General features: G+C 50.4%; 1 protein-coding gene across 1 annotated transcript; it reads left to right on the forward strand.

Annotated features, from left to right (window-relative positions):
* The first annotated feature begins 6,886 nt into the window (after nucleotides 1–6,886).
* LOC122364816 (low-density lipoprotein receptor-related protein 2-like) lies at nucleotides 6,887–19,520 on the forward strand. Its single transcript, XM_043335574.1, has 7 exons — nucleotides 6,887–7,228; nucleotides 15,661–16,365; nucleotides 16,743–16,954; nucleotides 17,220–17,403; nucleotides 17,671–17,765; nucleotides 18,198–18,337; nucleotides 18,461–19,520. The coding sequence occupies exons 1-7, from the start codon at nucleotides 7,150–7,152 to the stop codon at nucleotides 19,518–19,520; spliced, it is 2,475 nt and encodes an 824-aa protein (XP_043191509.1). The 5' UTR covers nucleotides 6,887–7,149.
* Nucleotides 19,521–20,203: the final 683 nt, after the last annotated feature.

A 20,203-nucleotide genomic window follows, 5' to 3' on the forward strand; every position in this document is an offset into this window, starting at 1 on the left:
GTAGGTATAGGGCGCAATTGGATTCTAATTGCGCCATCCCCCTGGTGCAATTTACAGCATTGTTGGTATATGCATGTTTGCATGTTTCTGAAGAAGCAGCTGTTGGAAGCAAACGAAACATTCTTAATTGATCGGGAGGCTATTAAATCGTAGCTAATGAGTTCCTCTTTGAAGTGGTTACCAGTGCATGCTTACATACCTATATCTCCAGCGGTTTTCTTACAATTAGCATTTTTCCTTAAGGTGGCGCAATTCACCCTCCTTCCCCTTCTTCTCTAATAGGTACCCTTTTTTGCGACAAACTCAAAATTTTTAATTTTGTAAGTTACCAACCTATAATATTCCCTCCCCTAAAAATTGCATTTTGAGCTAAAAAATGTCAACGGAGATGGCCGCGTGAAGGAAAAAGTAAAATCTTGTACAGATTTTGTTACTTTTTGATTTAAAGGCTGAGTGAGGGTGTTAAAGACGTTTAAAGTTTTGCAGTTTTTTTTAAGCGAAAATTGCGTGACATTACGTCACAAAAACGTGATTTCTTCTTTATTTCCTTATCCTTTCACCATGGAAAATTCAGACCACCAGCTCACGGCGCGGGTTAATTGGTGCTGGAAATCAAGCCAATTTTCTACTACAAACAGGCAAAATGGATATAATTAATTTCCTTAACTTAAAACCCACTTAAAACCCAAAGCAAAACTGCAACCAGCGTGTTGCAAACAACATAAGAAGAACCTAGCGCTTGCACAGCGCGTGCTACCAAACAAACTTTAATCAAACTCGAAAACCCAAGTCACGAAGCGATAAATCGAAAAATCAAAAACCGACCCGAAAAAGCGATAAATCGAACCAAAAAAGCGAAAAACTGAAAAATTCAAAACTGAAAAAGTGTCCCGTATAGCTTGACCTTGACCCTCGGCCCGTTAGGGGGAGGGGCAATATGGCCCCCTTGTGGTTGTTCCTGAATAGCAAGAAAACGGCGCCGCGCAGCGCCACCAAATTTTCAGTACCTTCTCGGGCATCAATATAACACATTCACACAAAATTTCAACTCTTAACCCGCGCGGGGCTGGGGGGGGGTAAATTTTACCCCCCCTCGCGAATTTTTGCGATATCTCAAAAACGGCGGCGCGCAGCGCCGCCAAAATTTCAGTATCAATTTGACACGTTCCCTGAAAATTTGAGCGAAATCCGTCGGAAAATTTTTGAGAAATTGACGTTTTAGTGACGTCATGTTCGCCATTTTCGCCTCAAAAACGGCAAAAGTTCAAACGCCGCTAACATCTTCATTTTTAAAGGAATCAAGACGTAACAAAAAAGGTTATACGTAATTTTACTTTGTCTATCAAATGGCCATCTCGGTTTTTTGAAAAGTTTGGATTTTGGCCTAAATTTTTTCAAAAAACTGATTTTTTTGGAAAAATCATTATAAAATCCAAAATTTTGAGTCTATCGAAAAAACCGGAATATATGTCAGAGAAGTGGTCTATGTGCACCTACATACCAAATTTTAGAAGAATCGGTTCAAAAATGTGGGAGTTATTCAAAATTTTATGACGTCACGACGCACAAAATTTTTGAAAAATGACTTTTTTGGAAGTTCTAGACCTCGTACGGAAACAAAAATAGCACCATTCGATTCGCCTTGAAAAACTGCATCAGATAGACACCTTTTTAGGCCTTAACAACCAACTTCAAAATTTGACCTCACTTGACCTGATCTTGACCTGACCTCGACCTGAAATTCATCCAGAGGTGGTCCATATCACTTATTGAGTGTGCCTATTGAATTCTATGAGTAAAATGACCCATAAAACATGTGTCGCACATGCCCTTTTCTATATTTTGTTTTTTGGTGACCTGACCTGACCTGACCTTACCTTGACCTTGACCTCTGAATGATATTGTATGCAACGAATATTTTCTTGGTAGCCTAAGAACACGTTTTGGGCGATCAGTCTCAGTCCATGACTCCATTCTTCGGCAACTACGGTGCAAGGCCGATACTGTAGAGACTTGCAATTTGTACCCTTGACCTGACCTTGACCTTGACCTCAAACTTTTAATTAAGTACATGTTTTTAGTAGTTCGTGATGAGAGCTTTCGATTGGCGTTTGAATTTTCCAAATCGGACCATTAGTTCGGGAGATAACAGGGGGGGTAAAATTTACCCCCCCCCCCCAGCCCCGCGCGTTCGGCTGGAGACCCCAGCCCCGCGCGGGTTAACTCTTAGGTCACCTTCGGTCAAGAGTTATTGAGGTCAAACTGAGGTCATGTTCGAGCAAAAATGAGCAAAAAACACGAAATCTTGAAACGCTCACAAAAGCTACAGTTAAAAAGCAATTTCAAAGTTCTTTACATGGTCATGTAGGGAAACACGGTGCTACAAAACTGTTATCTCGAATTATCGAAATTTTGGGATTTTGACCCCAAAAATTTAAACAATTTTTTTAAAGAAAAACGCGAAACAAAATCCAAAAAGTTTTTCGAATTTTGAAAACAGAACCTGGAATATATTTTTTTTTTTAATTTAGTCCGAACCTTTTGATGGGAAGGATTCACAAGGACAGAGCCACCGCTAAGCGAAGCTTGTTGCGATGACCCTGCCCTCTACCCTCCGATCGCGCAATTCCGATACTATGGCAGAATTTAGAGTCCAAAGTTTAACGTGCGCACAAAGCCGCGCACGCCCGGTCCCCTCGCTGACTTCGCCTGGCTACGGCCTGCCACCAACCGCAACCATACCTGTCAGGAGGCCCATAAATGTCATGCGCCCGTCGCGCTTCGAACCCGGACTGTCATAACCGGGAACGCGTGCTCTCACCACGCGGAGTCCAACGCTCTAACCAACTGAGCTACGGGACCGGCATATATGATAGCCCCTGTGATCTTCTATCTACATACCAAATAGGTATTAGATCGATACCTCCTTTTTCGGCCAAGTTAGAGCGACAAAAGCTGTTCAATATTTGAACTCAATTTTTAGCAATTCTAGACCACGTATCGCAAAACAAAGACCACCATTAAACTTACCGTGACAAGCCGCATCGATTCGATACCCATTTTAGGTAAAAATATCAAGTTTTGAAATTTGACCTAATTTGACCTGGCCTTGACCTGACCCTCACCAGAACATAACCTAAACTGGCCCCAAAGGCTGCCTGATCTACATAATCGCATTTGTCATGCAAAAATGGATCATAAAACATGCATCACATGATATTTTCATATTGTGACCCTCAGTGACCTGACCTCTGTGACCTTACCTGGCATCAGTGACCCCAACTAGCAAAATATTTGTTTGACAAACATCGGTCAGACCGAGGTCAATGAAATTGGGTCACAAGGTAGCTCCTCATTCGGGCTATATAACACCGTTTGCTGCTTTTCGCTATGTTGCGTTTTTCTCAAGATCTTAGGGGAGGGGGCAAAATGCCCCTCCCCAAACATGGCGCGTTGCTCGGCAGTCCCCAACGGGGCGCGGGTTAAGACCTGTTATGCAAAGAAATTGGATGTAGCTAAAAAAAAAACTGAGCTCTTGAGAGCGCCATTGCCGTAGTTCAATGTGTTGCGTCGAAATTGGCCGAACATCTCGTCACTCTGACGTCATTTCCGGCCAACCTATGGTAGCTACGAAGTCCACATTTTGACACAAGATGTCAAATTGATGCAGCCGAAGGAACTGAAAGTTTTCGAGCCGATGCGTTCAGCGGTTTAGAAGTTATTGCAGAAAAACGGGAGGGGGTCTATGAATAGCCCCCCCCCCCCCAAGTGGGGCGCGGGTTAAATTGACCTCAGTGTTGATCCGAGTGAAGAGTTGACCTTAACACTTTCTGGAAGTATGTACAAATAAATGTTCATACCGTCGTCAAGCGCACCTATCGACTTAAATACCCAGGTGCGGGTTCAAATTTTGTCGCCACCGCACACTTTCAATGACAAAATATCAAAACGCTTTGTACTTTCGTCCCTTTTGCAAGCTGGATGGTGTAGCTAAGACGATCATTAACGTTTTCTGAAGTGACATTGACTTGACCTGGCATTCTGACCGTAGTTGACCTAGGGGTCGAAACATGGATGCATGTGTGTCTGCACTTGTATACCTACGCTACTCATTGCGACGAGGGCTGAAGGCATCTGAAAATCCGAAAACCCGGAGCACATATGTGCTGTTGAGTCATGAGTGAGACTGGATGACCGAATGTTGATGCTGTTGACTGTTGAGGCGCTGGGTGATGTCCCGGATGGGCCAGGGACCCGCAGTTGCTACTGTACAGCGACCCTGAGTAAACTGTCCCAGCACCCTCACAGGGAACAAGTAACAACGATAAGCTGTCAGAGGGCACGCACAGAACACCTCAGCTGCTCTTGTACAGGGACCAGCAGTCGATATCAATGTTATCGATTGTTCTGGACAGGACAGACGGTTAGACTTGGGGTTCGTGTACAGTAGCAACTGCGGGTCCCTGGCCCCTGTATTAGAATTTGGCAGTTGAGGGCCAGGGTCGCTCAGCGATGGGCCTGGGTGCCTGCAGTAGCGCCGCCGCGCCCCTGTACTGAGCGACCGGGACGCCACCTCTCGGTGCCTACGCGCTACAGTGCAGCGCCCCTTGCTACCGCTGTTACCGATCAGGAGACCCTACTCGGAGGTGCCTGACGGCTGACACCAGATCGCCTGTCCGGTGCCCCGATCGTTTGCTGTCTGCTTCAGCTATCAACCCGTGCCATGCCAACACAGATTCACATAGAACGGCGCTGTTATATCTAAAAAGGCCGCACGAGGCGTCGCCGTTTTATCAACCTCCTCCTCCTCACAAGCTGTGAATCATCCGTCTTCGCCCTCCTCAGGATAAGTCCACCCGCACCCCCCTCACGCTCCCTTTCCGGACTGGCGGTCACCCCCAACTGACACCCGGTGGATGAGGTCCCTCTCCGGGGTGCCCGTTGAGGAGGCCCAACGAAGTAATCTGGTCCCACCGGGACGGTCTCGCCTCCATGTCTCACCGTCGTTCCGCACTGCCCAATGTATACAACTCATCACCCCATGCTAATACACGGAGAAAAATATTTACTCCGCTAGGTGGGGTTCTGACGTCCCAAATACAGTACCTATATTGGAGTAGATTTTCGCTTTGTTTTGGAGTTTTATCCATTAAACTCCATCTTACCGGGTTCCAATACTCCAAACAGTTATGCATGAGGAGTAGGAGAACTCCCAGGCTCCTTCATTTACTCTGGTACATCAAATGAGATACTTAAGTTACTCTGCCTCGTCATGGAATACTCCAAAGTTAGTGGTATATAAACACCCATAAAAGGAGTTTCCGAATTAAGGTGTTTGTAAATCCTTCGGGGAGTAAATATTTTTCTCCGTGTATCTCATAGCTCTGCAACGACCTTTTAAGACCGAAAGAGCTTGAAACAAGAGCTTGAAACAAAAGAGCTCCCAACCATCACCGTTCCATGCTACTATCCTCAGGATACGGAAATCCTTCTCCTCCACGCCGCAACCCCCGCCGGGCTGGACAGGCAACTTTATCTCATGCGGGCTGCTCCCTTGGAGCGGCACCGCTGCTCCCGAGGGAGCGCACCCCGTAGCCGGGTGCAGTGAGTACCTTGGGGCTGTTCGGCCTGTCCTTCGGGATGGGCTCAGCCCCGGTGACTCACTAGGATGCCTGCCCAGACCAATGTCTCCCCCTAATTCCTATCATCCTTCCGGCTCTGAAATGGTCTAATTAGACCGAAAGGGCCTAACCCAACAAAACAAAAGAGCTCCCAACAAAACAAACAAAACAAACGGATGTGAAAGCATCAGGACTAGATTACCTAAGGATAGGTCAATGTTAAATGAATTCATTCTTAGAAAACAGCAAACGTCTGCTTCTAAGTTCTAGCTACAATGACTGAACGATTACTTTGGTTTTTCAGCCATTGATGAGGGTGATAGGATGTATCAAATACATGCCTCGGATTTTCTTTATTCGTGCCCATAGATCAGGTCAATTTCGCGACCTCTCCATTGCAAGTCAGTCAAAGAAAAAGAATGCTGTGCTGTTTTCCAACAAAAGTCATTTTAAACACCTTCAAACATAACTATTTTGTAAGCGTGGATTGAACATTGAATGCAGGGAAAAGTCACCCGTGATCCCTACATTTCAACTCTGAGGTCACCACCCTAATGTCAAAAAGGTCACTAACAGTTTTTCGATAAAAACTTTTACAGAAGTTCGATAAAACAGTTAAAAATGCATTTACTGTAGGTATAGGTGTTCCGCCCAGCAATACTGTTCCATTGCTATGCAACTTGACCTTTTTCGGTCAGGTCATGACTGACTCTACTTGCTTGAGTCAGCTGGCCGCTTGTCGCCACGATGGCCCATCACGGGAACCCAGTCAGAGGAGAGGGGGGGGGGCCTGACGACGACGCCTCAATGTGATACACCTATCGATTATCGTATCAACACCAAAAACGACAGCCAAGCGAAATGATTACCTATCCATGTTCAGGAATGAGCCATCCTCATTAGGTCATTTATGATCAGTGAGCACCTACCCCTGTCCTGTTTCGTACTGGCGGTCACCCACGCCGTGCACTGGCTAAGGTCAGCTATAGGAGCACCACATGGCGGGATGGCTGTTACTGTTAGCTCGGCTGAGTGGCCCTTCCTGAGGAAAGGCTCAGTCGCGATGGCAAATCAGCCGCGGTGTGGAGGTCTTATCAACATGTCTCCTCGCGTCCCATCACCGCACGGTCCAAGAAGAAGTCTGAATACACCGAGAGACTATATGTAGAGTCTGACTCAACACAGAAGGCGCGACGGCCGCAGGTGCGCGCTGCGCAGTTCGCTGCTCCGGCAAACAAGATTCAGCTGGCGGCCGATTAGCATTCAGTACCCTCTGCTGGTCTGGCGCCTACAGTACCGCTGCTAAACGCTGGACCGATCACAGTCGGCAGGGGGCTGGAGGGGCTGGGGGAGGTGCGACTGGTGACTCACGGACCAGTCCTCAGGAGCCGCCGAAGGGCCGCGCTCAGTGACGAGCGGCCACCGGTGTGTGGGGGTGTCCGCCAGCCGGCCGCTATGGAGTTGTGAACTCGGACTCACCGAGAGAGGAGCGGTGAGGGATCGAGAGAGAGCTGTGATTGTACCAAACATGTCTGCGGGCGTGTGGTGGGCGCTGTGTCTGCTGGCCGCGGGTCTGCCGGCGGCGCACCTGTACGCCGCCCCCAGAGGTGAGTACCGCTCTGAGGCCCCGTGGACCGTCTCCCTATCGGAGAGCCTCTCAGAGACTCTCAACCTCGGCGCGGTAGTGTGCCCTCCCCCCCCCTCTATTACGGCGGAAAGACCTGCTCCGTCCGGCTGTCCTCCAGAGTCCCGGTGGAGAAGCCTCTTCTCTCTGTTGCTTCCTGACGGAAAGGCCCGCCCCATCTGTCTGCCCTTTCCAGGCGGAGAGGCTCCGTCTGCCCCCCCCCCCCTGTAAGTTGAGAGGAGCCGTCAGCATTCGGCCGGGCGCCGCACCCGGTCACCGGGAGCAGCAATCTGCCGTCGGGGCCGCCCGGATGTCGTCTGCACTTTGGCTCATCTGCCGTCTGATCTCTGGTTCGACTGGCACCTGACCTCTGGTTCGCCTGCCGTCTGACTCTGATCTCCGGCTCGACTGCCGTCTGACTCTGGTCTCTTTCCGGCCGGTCGTCAGGTCTCCCCTTTAATCAATCCCAGCGGCAGTCTGCCCCCCCCCCCCTGTCACCACACTGTCGTCTGATATCTCTCCGGCCGTCGGCCCAGCCTCCCCAACTCGGTCCCACCGGCAGTCTGCCCTCCCCCCGTCACACTGTCATCTGATCTCTCTCCGGCCCCCCGCCCAGTCAGTCTCCCCACCTCAGTCCAAGCCGCAGTCTGTCGGCGCTGTCTGTCGCGACCGAGACCGCAAAAGTCCGCTGGTCGGCGTGTTGTTCCGATCGAATCGACCGACACTCGACGCGGACTCCGTGCTGCAATCCTCACACCGGGCTCGCAGGTTCCGGTGTACGGTGATGACGCTTGACGTCACCATACAAGATGATGTTTGACGTCACCTTGTGATGAATTTTATCGTCACTGCACTGTCGTCTGACGCTGCCGCTTCCCTCACCGTGTGACGTGGAGGCCAGTGAGGTCCCCGGTGAGTTCCCCGAACCAGGGACAGGCACCGAGCCGACCGATACAGGCGCAGCAGAGGAGCGGCAGTGTGAGCAGCGCGGTCGGTGGAACGACGGCAACCGTCCACAGGAGGGGCAGGACGGAGGACCGGCGGCATCTGTCCACGAGAGGGTCGGCACTGTCCACAGGAGGGGCAGGACCGGCGGCATCTGTCCACGGGAGGGACGGGACCGGCAGCTTCTGTCCACGGGAGGGACGGGACCGGCAGCTTCTGTCCACGAGAGTGACGGTACCGGCAGCTTCTATCCACAGGAGGAGGGACGGGAGGGTCGGCGGCTGTCCACAGGAGGGACGGGACCGGCAGCTTCTATCCACAGGAGGGACAGGACCGGCGGCATCTGTCCACAGGAGGGACAGGACCGGCGGCATCTGTCCACGAGAGGGACGGGAGGGTCGGCACTGTCCACAGGAGGGACGGGACCGGCAGCTTCTATCCACAGGAGGGACGGGAGGGTCGGCAACTGTCCACGGGAGGGACGGGATGGGCGGCGACTGTCCACAGGAGGGACGGGATGGGCGGCGACTGTCCACAGGAGGGACGGGAGGGTCGGCATCTGTCCACAGGAGGGACAGGACCGGCGGCATCTGTTCACGAGAGGGACGGGAGGGTCGGCATCTGTCCACGAGAGGGACGGGAGGGTCGGCGACTGTCCACAGGAGGGACGGGAGGGTTGGCGACTGTCCACAGGAGGGACTGGAGAGTTGATTGGTGATGGTCATGTGATACATACCGGCTGAAGTGACCAGTTGATGGAATGGACTGATGGAGACTACAAACTGGAAGTCTACAAACGCGGGTCACCCCGTCCATAGGTATGCCTGCAAAGTCACTTCCAAACTCTTCTACCTACCTTACACACCGTGGAAAGTAGGACTAGGTACTGCTGACTTCAACACGGAATATTACAAAATGAAAGAACTTGGGCCTCACTTACGTGACTGCTCTCTTGAGCTAGATTGTTCTATAACTGGTAAAAAGAGCTAACCAGCCGCGGTGCTAACCACTGAGAACAATGAACGGAGGCGCGATCTGCAGCCTCGTCCTTCGAACACTGGCTGGCAGAGATTACCGTCGGGATTGTCCGGGCACAAGCAGAGGCTAACGTCGGGGGTGCATTCAAGTCTCCGTCGCCAGCGTCCAGCGACCGGAGCCGTCCAGCCCGGTAACGCCCCCCCCCCCCTCCCCTCTCTCCCTTCAGCTCAAGCTCATCTCAGCAGTTTTCCCAGCACGATGCGTGTATAGTGTTTATATGTACGGACTACGGGGGAGGGGGGGGGGGGTGGAGGGCATTACGATGACCCTCCGGACACGGGACGAAGGACTGAGACGGAACGGGCTGCGCTGTCACAAGAGTAGTAGGGCTGAAAGACTAAAGCACTAAATCTAACTTGTCTCCACAGGGTATACCTTCCAAATAGTTCAGCCTCCGAGTCGTTTTACAACGAGTGACTGCTGAGTTTTATTGAGTCTAGTTTAATGTTAAGTTGATTTTCTTGGGTGATGCAGAAAATCATTCGCCGTTTGTACCCTCCAGCCTCCAGTCGGCTCGTCAGACGGTACATCAGTCGGTCCGTCATTTGGCTTTGTCTCCCGGTCCTATTCTATAGTCTGCCGATGTGTACGCTCGGCCCCGTCAGCTTCATCTTCAGATTACTGAATGTAATGAGTAGACGGTGCTCCCGAAACCAGTGCACAGTGGGCGTTTCAGGGGTTCTAGCCTCTCACAGCCTTTCAACCCTTATAGCCTTGGATCTAGGAGACCTACGCCTACGAATTACACACCAAACTGTAGCAAATTCATTTATGAACGTGAATGCATGACGTTTCCCATGTTATAAGCTTTCGCAATATGCAGGAACATGCATGAAATGTTGCATAAACGTGGCAAAACGGAGCACATCCATGCCCCCTTGCCGTTTGGCCCCTGATTGAGCTAGAGCTTCGCGGAAAAAGCGAGCGTGCTGCCCGTGATCAGAGGAAGCCGATGATACCAAATTTTAAGGTCCTAGGTCATTAGTTGACCTTCCAGGTCAGGTCAATTACCCAAAAGTCGTGAAAATCGGAACCTGTTAAAACATCGTAAAGTGAGGTTGCTTTGGGGCTTTTCGGGGTGCTGATCACGAATTTCATGCTAGTTTTGATCACAGATGATTTCTTTATGCATTTATGCCAGGTCGGGTCAGGTCAGGTCAGGTCAACCAGTATGCGTCCTGCCGGGTATTCATAGTAGGTGTCAACCGCTACTGACAGCCTCGTAACATGATACGAAGGCACCAAAACTACTTCGTAAATGCTCAAATGGTTGCTAAATTCGAAATCAGATCCAAAAACTGGCCTAGAAACATGTAAAAGTCGAAAAAGTGAACTTAGGTCACCAAAGGTCAATGACCTGACCTGACCTTCAGGTGACCTTGACACCCAGCATAATGCATGGGACCAACATCATTTCACATGGTTGAGCGTTTGCAACCACAAAAAGACTGCAAACGCGCGGATAATGTGAGCCGACATATACACCGAATCGCGATTCCGGCCAAGCATGGTCTCGAGAAATAGGTCACAGGTCAAAGGTCATTTGGATCAGGGTCATGAAATTTTTAGAGTAGGTGTAAAATTGAATAACTCGAGGGTACTGCAAGTTTCGTCTTGATCGGCCATTTTTTACGCGAGTTATTCGCGAAAAACCGAGGGTGGTCCGTTCGACCCCCTACAAATGCGAGGGTTAAGTTTTTGACTCGTTGACCTCGAGTCAAAGTTTGGTCAGAGTCCGTCATGTCACGAACTTGGTCAAAGGAGGTCGACTGTCTAATTCACCTTATTCCGGAGTTATTGACGGAAAACTAATATGGCCCTAATGACATCATAAATGACGACATGCAAGGTCAGCAATGCAAAGGTGTAGCACCGTACCTTGCAGGGAGCGCATGGAACCATGATTCCATGTGCCTGAGATAGTTTTAGATCATTCCTGGCGCTAAAATAACAGTTTCGATATTTCCCTCATTGACGTATAACGGTGAGATCACGTGACCGACCTGACCGCACATGAAGTTAAGCAAAAAATCTGAGATATACAAGTTGTGAGACCTCTGGACGATGCTACGTTGTGTAAGCTTCATCTCCCTGTGAACGTCCCTCTGGCACTGAGGGCGTTGCGACGTTGCAACATCTGAGGACCGTGCAGAGGTTCACTTATGACGTCATAGGTCAGTGACCTGACCTGACTTGACCTGAAAATGCGGTTGATTTAACAAGATTTGGCTTGAATCAAAGGTCAAGTATGCCAAGTTTCAGCTCTTTATCTCCGGCGTGTTGTGAGCTATCGCGATAAAACCGATAAGGGGGCGGCATTCCCCCTCGGCCTCGGGGGGGGGGGCGACTTATGCAGAATTTCCCATTAACTCATATGCAATATTTCTCATTTTTTAGGAAACAAAATGTGTTTGAGGTTTCGCGAGACCAGACCGGCCGGATCGCCCACTGTGCATCGCCTGAGGCCTTTCCGGTCACGTGACAGCTCATCCTATGGTCAATTAGAATGCTTCTGACCCACGAGATAACACTGGCTGGTGTTACTGTCATCACTTGAAATAATATAAGCTAAAATGCAGGCTGATTTGTTCCCTCTCGTCACCATGGAGCTAATAAAGGCTAGACAGCGTATTGCAAAATGTTGCATAGCAGCAAATGGCGCAAGTTTGCGCACTTTTTTATTGCTTGGCCGGTTCAATAACATCACAATGCACATTGTGACACACGATTTAGAGCGGGACCTGGGGGAACTCAAAAGATCGGCTTTAACCCGCGCCCGGCTGGGGGTCCTGGATTTCCACGCCCTGCTGGGGGGGTGTTTGAACACCCCCCCCCCCCTTGTAACTCGGCTCCTGGGCCACGTAGCGATACGCGGAAGGCGGCATTCGAAAGAGCGTCAAAAATAATGACGAAATCACTTTGGTCAATTTTTTGGTCAGGTCAAAGGTCAGGTCACCAGAGGTCATTGAAGGCAAAATTTCGCCGATTTCCAGGTCGAATATCGAAAATTTCCAAGAAGCCAACCCATAACTCGGGAACCAATAGAGCTACAGCGCCGCGGAAAAGCGCATTCGATAGCCCTATTAACGCCCTTTCTGAGTAATTCTCTCAGATTTGACCTAACGTCAACGGTTTTGCCTGCAGGGGGCAAAAACTGCAAAAATAGCCGATTTTTTCGGAAACAGTTTTTCGGCAATAACTTTTGACCCAAGCCTTGTACGAGCTTACTTTTACCGGCATCGTGTTTCTCTCGTCAAGACGCATCGAATGAATTATAACTTGACCTTGAAAGGTCATTTTGAAAATTTGACCTCAGGTCAAGGTCATGACCTGACCGGAAAGGGTCATGTTGCATATCAGTCGATCCGTATCGTCGAGCTGAACACATCTAAGGCGTTTTCATCGCTCTAGCATGCCTCTATCAAAAGTTATTTGCGAAAAACTGTTAGATACAATTCGTGATCTAAGATGACCTCAGGGCATAAACAAGGGTCACGGACACCATTTTCATGTTCAGTGTGTCTAAACCACTTGTAATTCAGTGTTTGGGAGTGTTTATAATGTCTTTCGTCCAAAAGAGGCGCATTTCAATTTTCTCCCATTGACTTATAATGGGGAGGTCGCAAAATTGAACTGACCTTAGGTCACCGATATCAAAATTCCGAGATATACATTTTATAGATACTGTTACTCTTATCAATCGCTGAAAGTTTCAAAGCGATCGGTCACTCGGTGTAGCTATGACAGACATTGAAACTTTTTATGAGGTGAGGTCACTTCAAGTGACCTGGTGACCTGACCTTGAATGACCTTGGTCTGAAATTTTCACAACATGTGTAGAATTGATGTATGATAAGGTATACCAAAAACGGCGGCGCTCCGCGCCGCCGTTTTTGAGATATTCGCGAAAAACCACAAGGGGGGGGGTGTTCAAACACCCCCCAGCAGGGCGCGGGTTAACATAGAGAGTGATATTAATTTTAAGCATATCAAATAACTCGATGATATGTTTATCTCTCATGCTGCTAAATGATTTTCGCAACCTCATTTTTCGTTGCGCGGAATTGATCGTAACATGTCACAGAACAACTCATAAAAACATTGGCGTGTAAAACTCACGTACATAGGATCCCCATGGCAACTACTTTGACTTTTCAAACACCCGAAAACTATGACCTGTCTACGGCCTAAGAAATCTTTGTGTTTGAAGCCCCTTTCACCCTATACCAAGTGGTTGCATGACAGTGGCGGCGGAAGCAGGGGGGCAAGGGGGGCAGCTGCACCCTAAAGCTATGGAAAGGGGCGCCTCGAAAATCTGTAAAGGAGGCAGGAAGTTAAGAGGTGCGGCAGCCATAAAGCTGAGCAGTGCGAGGCGACACCGCAACTGATAAAGGCACTTGTGACACGAAGACTGAAGAGGGTGGCAATGACGTGGGAAAAGTATCTTTTGATATGCTGAAGAGTGGAGGGCATCCTTATCTGAAACAAAGGCAGATGCTGCCGACCCTGTCGAATATAATCTTGCCAGGCGATAAAGGCTAGGAGGGCGCAGCTACTCGAGAAGCGCGCCATGCGGAAGAGGGGCGCGCCTGTGTGTGGGACGAAAAAGAAACATTTATGGAGAGTGGAGACGTCTTTGAAGGCGATAGCCTCCGAACGCCAACACGAACATATGAGGGCTTATAGCGTTGCAGGCTCCATGCGACAAAAAGGGGCGCCTGATGGCCGATATGCGAGAGGAAATTAGTTTGTGTAACATTTATCGGGGGCGGTTTGCCGTTTACAACATATGAATGTTAAGGGAGGTCCGAGATTGGGGCCTGTAAAATTGCACTGTCCGTATGGGCGGTTACACCCCTAGTGGCTAGTGCTAGGGCGTATTTTGCATTTTTTTTTTTTTTTTTTTTTTACTGGGGAGATGATTATGACCAGGAATAGCACTCTGCAAACTTCTATGGGCGCCTGTAAAGGGGCGAAACTGATTTTCCAGTGCAGGGACGGCCATCGGCATGGTAAGGGGCGCCCAGCGGGAAGGGGCGCTTCAATATCGTTTGCACCCCTATCCTAGAATACCTTCCGCCGCCACTGTAATGCATGACCAGATAACGGTCATTTATATAATGTATGGACATTTTGTAGTCGATTGGTATGCTTTTTATTTTCATAAAAGCAAAATAATTTTTTTGCTCCGTAAGAGGCTAGACCGGCCCGAACGCCTACAGTGCAGTGGTTCGTCGACGCTCAAAACGTTTTAACCCTAGAACGCCTAGGGGGGGGGGGTTGTATCAACCCCCCGCCTGAGGTTTTTTCAAAGTGCACGCTTAACGGCTTGTCGTAGCGGGCTGAAATTTTCAATACCCTCTGGGGCAACCTTTGCGCATCTTTTGCCGAAAAAAATTGATCGGGTCATGTCAGGTCACGGAGTTATGACGTCATAAGAGGTACAGCCTCCGGCCGACAGTTACCAAACGTGTGCGCCGAATCCCTAGGTTTTCTGCCGGTGCTACCCACATTGTTTGATGGATCATGATGAAACTTCCCATGCATGTTGGGGCAAGCATTGGCTATCGTGTGGTGCAAGAAAATTGACCGGGTCAGGTCAGGTCACGGAGCTATGACGTCACAAGAGGAACAGCGTCCGGTACTAATTTTGAAAAGCGCCCGAACCACTATTTTGCTAATTCTTGTCACCTCAATGGGAATATGCAGCAATATTAGCTTCTATAGGGAGCAAATGGACCTCCCAAATCCAAAAATACAATCAGATTTCAAAAATTTAAATTTTGATTTTTCGAATTTCTGCCGCCGACTGTGACCTTGCCGACTTCCGGCGCTCCCAACGCGCCATTTTTAGAGCTAGGGAAACGAAATACATACCAAACGATAGAGAATTGATCAAGGAACACGATAGTGAAGGTTTCAAGTCGATATCTCCCACCGTTTTGCCGCAATCGCCGCGGAAAGTTGAAAAAGTTTGATTTTTTCGGAAAATTTGACCTTTGACCGGTCATAAGTAGGTCAAATGTTGACCTAGGACCAAAAAATATACCACCAATCGCGAGATCTCGTTGAGAGCAATCCGTTGGTTTTTTCCGCTAAGCTCTACGACCTTCCGTTTCGAAACGCCAGGGGGGGTCGTAACAACCCCCCCCCTGGTCGTTCGTGTTATGAGAAATGGCCTGGTCGTGCGAGGGTTAAGGCAACTCTGCGGGAATTGTAACAACTAGCCGATTTCTTGTCTTATCGTTTTTAACACTTAAATCAAGTGTTTGTTTGAGCGTTGGTTGATGTCCTTTGTGTATTGACTGCAGCAGTCACGGTGTTGCACGTTATTGTAGTGATCTGTAACATTGAACATTACATTAAACATGAGCATTATATTACATACGAGTATATAACACACGCTTCTGACGCCCTCCATCGCCGCTACAGGTGCTCCAACCACCGCTGTATCCCGGCCACCTGGCACTGCGACGGAGACGACGACTGCGGAGACGGAGCAGACGAGCCCGCCGACTGCAAGTCCAAGGAGCGCACCTGCTTCGGCGACCTCTTCACCTGCGATAACGGCTACAGCAAACGCGCCAACCGAAACTGAGACGCTGGAGACGGACCATATGACAGCAATTCCAGGGACCCCATCTGCATCGGCGATCTCTTTATTTGTGAACATTGCATCCACGCCAACTGAAATGGAAAAGGATACAAAGGGTTTAAACACGCAGACCACACCGGTTTCGGCGACCTCTTTGTCCGCGACAGCGGCTACCCCATCCACGCTGCCCGATAATGAGAAGAACACGGTGTTTGCAAGCTCATGGGCCGCATCTGTTTCGGCGACCTCTTCACCTTCAACAGCAGCTGCAACATCTGGCGCTAAGACCCCCGAAACGGACACGACTAGTTTTAGTCGAGGAACCACGCTTGCTTCAGTGACCTCCTCGCCTACGACAACGGCTACCGCACCCACGCCAACCGAAACTGAGAAGGAAACGATAAGTCCAGTAACCACACCTGTTTCGGCGGCCTCTTCGCCTACGCCAGCGGCTACTGCACCCATGCCGCATGGCACTGAGGCGGAGACCACAACCGCCGTGACAATACCAACGAGCCTGCCAAATGCAGCTCCAATCAGTGGTAGGATATTCAGGGGTGTTGATGGGCAATTGCCTGCCAGCTTACTGGCTGAAAAGTGCACTGGGCTAATGGTAGATTTAGAAGTCATTCGAGATATCGTCTCCCTGCATGAGGTGCTACTGGTGCAAGGGAATAGGCTGGGTTAGCCGACCTCTCAGGTTGGCGTCTAATTGACCATCGGAAGCGCGATATGGCCACTCAGTGAGGCATAGGCATAAAAATTGATCGAACTCAGCTCAGGTGTTTCTTGGTAACCTTAACGTTAACGTGTCCGATGTCAGTCTAACCTGGTGCCATGTTGGCTGTTGCTTGTGTCTGGGTGGTATTCATTTCTTGTCAACCGCACCGACCGTCTGTCCACGTCCTGTGTCCGGCAGACTACCGGCAGTGCTCCGAGTACGAGTTCGCGTGCACGGAGAACAAAAAGTGGGGCCGCGCGCTGTGCATCCCGAGGCAGTGGGTGTGTGACGGCGACCCGGACTGCGTGGACGGCGCCGACGAGGACAGGGTGCACGCAAACTGCGCCGAGCTACCCAACACGTGCACAGAGGAGCAGTTCACCTGCAACAACGGGCGCTGTATCAGCAGCGTAAGGGCCCAACGCCGGATTATTGCGTAACTCTGTCTCTAGCGGCCGATGGCAACCGTGGTAACGGCTGCTAATTTCGATTATGGCATCCTATCGTCATGCTTATATAATACCTAGCCGATGCGTGCCGTTTTTTTAACACAACTACCAATCCTTGAAGATTGGGGATATGATGTGGAGTGTGCTTGTTTCCGCATATCTACCCCCCCCCCCCCCCCATTCGGATTTTTAACTGCTGATCGCTTGCTGACCGTCCTGCCTCCAGCACTGGGAGTGCGACCACGACAACGACTGCGGCGACGGCAGTGACGAGGGCAAATCGTGCAACACCCGCTACCGCAACTGCACGGCCGACGAGTTCGCCTGCGACAACGCCAAGTGCGTGCGGAAGGCGTACCACTGCGACGGAGACGACGACTGCGGCGACTACTCGGACGAAAAGGACTGCTGTGAGTGCCGCGCCGTCGTTGCTGGACCGGGCACCAGATCATTGAACTGTCGACAGTCGTGGAGAGGTGTGGGGAGTCGGGGACTTTGTTCGTCACATCATAGCAATTACGGTTTTCCTCTGAGAGGATCAGAGGAGAGTTGAGTATATTTGCAACGTGTCTGGCTCATGGACTATTGCTTTTTACTCTCCAGAGCGCAACTTTCCTCCCTGTCGCCACATCCATCCTCACTGCCCGCCGCTGACGGTCCGTTGACGTCCGTTACAGCCAAGGAGGAGACCGAGTGTCCCCCGGGAGAGTTCTCGTGCGGCGGCAAGGACCTCGAGAAGCGCTGCATCAAATACGAGCTCGTCTGTAACAAGGTACGACCCACTGTGCTAGAACCAGGCTCAGGACTTAGAAAGTGCTCTTCTGGATGCCGTCAGCGTGCACTGGACAATGTTGCAGCCCATAACCAGCCTGTACTCAATGTTCATACAACATGCCTTGAAAGTTTAACAAGAACACGTTGGTCGGTACATACAGTGCGACTGAGGAGCATAACCATTTGCCCGCACAGAAATCGAAGACCAATAGAATTATTTATTTTATGTTCTATTTCTTCTAATCAGTTGGCACCGATATTCCTTATTCGTGCTCATTCTACGTTTCATGATCTTGTGTATCCTTTGCGTAGTAAGATCGCCAAGCTTCTTTTTTTCTGAATGCTTTCGCTGCCGCCCTACTGACCGTCTCTCCTCTAACCGTCCCTCCATTGAACGTTCCTCTAACCACCCGACGTCGGCTCTGGCCAGGTGGACGACTGTGAGAACGGCGCTGACGAGCCGCCGCACTGCAACGTCGACGAGTGCGCCAAGACGGAGCTGCACCAGTGCGGACACAAGTGTGTCAACACGCTCACCGGCTTCTACTGCGAGTGCAACCCCGGATACAGGCGAGGCTGAAGGGGGAATGGGCACAGAGTAGAAGGAAATTGGCCGTCTGCTGCTGGTTTAGAACGTTTGTCAATGAATGGGACCGTCTGTCGATGACTGTCGCTGATTTATTTTTTCCCCAGGCTGATGGCCGACAAGAAGGCGTGCGAGGACCTGAACGAGTGCTCACAGCAGATCAGCAAGTGCTCCCAGAAGTGCTTCAACATGCCGGGCTCGTTCGCCTGCAAGTGCGACGAGAAGTACTACGACAGAGAGCTGGACGGCTACACGTGTAAGCGGCGCGACAACATCGAGCCGTGGCTCATCATCACCAACAAACACTACGTGCGCAACATTTCCACGGACGGCGCTCACTACACGCTGATGCGCCAGAATCTACAGAACGTGGTGGCGCTCGACTTTGACCTGCAGGAGGACCGATTCTACTTCGCTGATGTCGCAGACAATAAGATCCACAGGACGGTCCGCAATGACAGCGGCGAGTTCTACGAGCCTATCATCACCAGCCAGACGGGCGGCCTGGCGGGCCTCAGCGTCGACTGGGTGGGCCGCAAGCTCTACTGGCTGGACCGGCACGAGAAGCACCTGGACGTGTCCAACCTGGACGGCTCGTACCGGCGAACGCTGATCAACCGCGGCCTGACCGACCCGCGAGCCATTTCCGTCCACCCGGGCATCGGCTACATCTTCTTCATCGACTGGAGCCTGCAGTCCTTCATCGGCAAGGTCGGCATGGACGGCAGCAATTTCACACGCATCATTACATTCAACGACAGGGTTGTTTGGCCTAATGCGCTCACAATCGACTTCTTTGCCGACAAGATCTTCTGGGCGGATGCCCACTTGGATTACATCGCCTACTCGGACTTCGAGGGTCGCGGACGGCACGAGGTTCTTCAGGGCGCCAACGTTCACCACGTGTTTGCTCTGACCGTCATCGACGACACGCTCTTCTGGACCGACTGGAACCTCAAGGCGGTGGTGCGCGCGCACAAATTCACCGGAGAGAACGTGGCCATTCTGCGCAACACCACGACCCGTCCGTACGACATCAAGGTGTATCATCCGCTGCGGCAGCTGGCCTATCCGAACCCTTGCGCCGAGAACAACGGTAGCTGCTCGCACCTGTGTCTGCTGTCGCCCAAACGCGATGGTGGTGTGCGTGCCCAGTGCGTGGGGTGACCCAGCACAGGGGTAGCCAGTAACATTTGGTAGCATTAGGCCAAATGGGCGCTCAAAAACTACTACCCCGTAGGGTTTCGATGTTAAATCGACCTTTTTCAAGCGAGCCCCATACGTAAACTAAAAAATAAAGTCCCAATATTATTGTGGGGAAAGGTAGCCTCAAGCTTCCTCTACAACCTTTCTATCTAGCGTTTTTCGATGCGGAGGTCATAACAGGTCCAAAAAGCAATGGGCGCTGTCCGAGGTGCGTATTTGGAATTTCCGACCTCGACGAGCGTCTGTAGTAGAAACCACTACTTTTACCGAAACTACTGCTGTCTGCTACCATTTGCACTGCATGTGTCGCTACAGTTGCGACATCTATGCACATCACATACATAGGATAAACATAATATAGGTAGTAGGTACATATAACTACTTAAGGTACAACTGGTCTGGAAGGTCGTAACGTGATGTAAGTAGTAACGGCAGCGTTCCGCGTCGTTTTTGACTTTAAGAACTTGGGTCTGAAATTTTAACAGCATGTGCGGAAAATATGTAAGTTTTGAGTTTCCTTATAAATTTAGTCCACTGCTGCGGATCTTTTGAATGGTAGGATTCACAAGGAGCTAAGCAGATCTTGTTGCATTGGCCGGCCCCTGCCCTCCATCTTCCGATAGCGCAATTCTTGATATATGACA

Source organism: Amphibalanus amphitrite, unplaced genomic scaffold, assembly GCF_019059575.1.
Source record: "Amphibalanus amphitrite isolate SeventyFive unplaced genomic scaffold, NRLGWU_Aamphi_draft 000700F_arrow, whole genome shotgun sequence".
NCBI lineage: Eukaryota > Metazoa > Arthropoda > Thecostraca > Balanomorpha > Balanidae > Amphibalanus > Amphibalanus amphitrite.

What these genes read in the sequence shown, in the direction of transcription:
- LOC122364816 (XM_043335574.1), top strand. Translation starts at nt 7,150, where the DNA reads ATGTCTGCGGGCGTGTGGTGGGCGCTGTGTCTGCTGGCCGCGGGTCTG. An exon ending in ACGGGCGCTGTATCAGCAGC is followed by an intron (nt 16,955 to 17,219) that starts GTAAGGGCCCAA and finishes TCCTGCCTCCAG; the next exon opens with CACTGGGAGTGCGACCACGA. An exon ending in CTCGGACGAAAAGGACTGCT is followed by an intron (nt 17,404 to 17,670) that starts GTGAGTGCCGCG and finishes CGTCCGTTACAG; the next exon opens with CCAAGGAGGAGACCGAGTGT.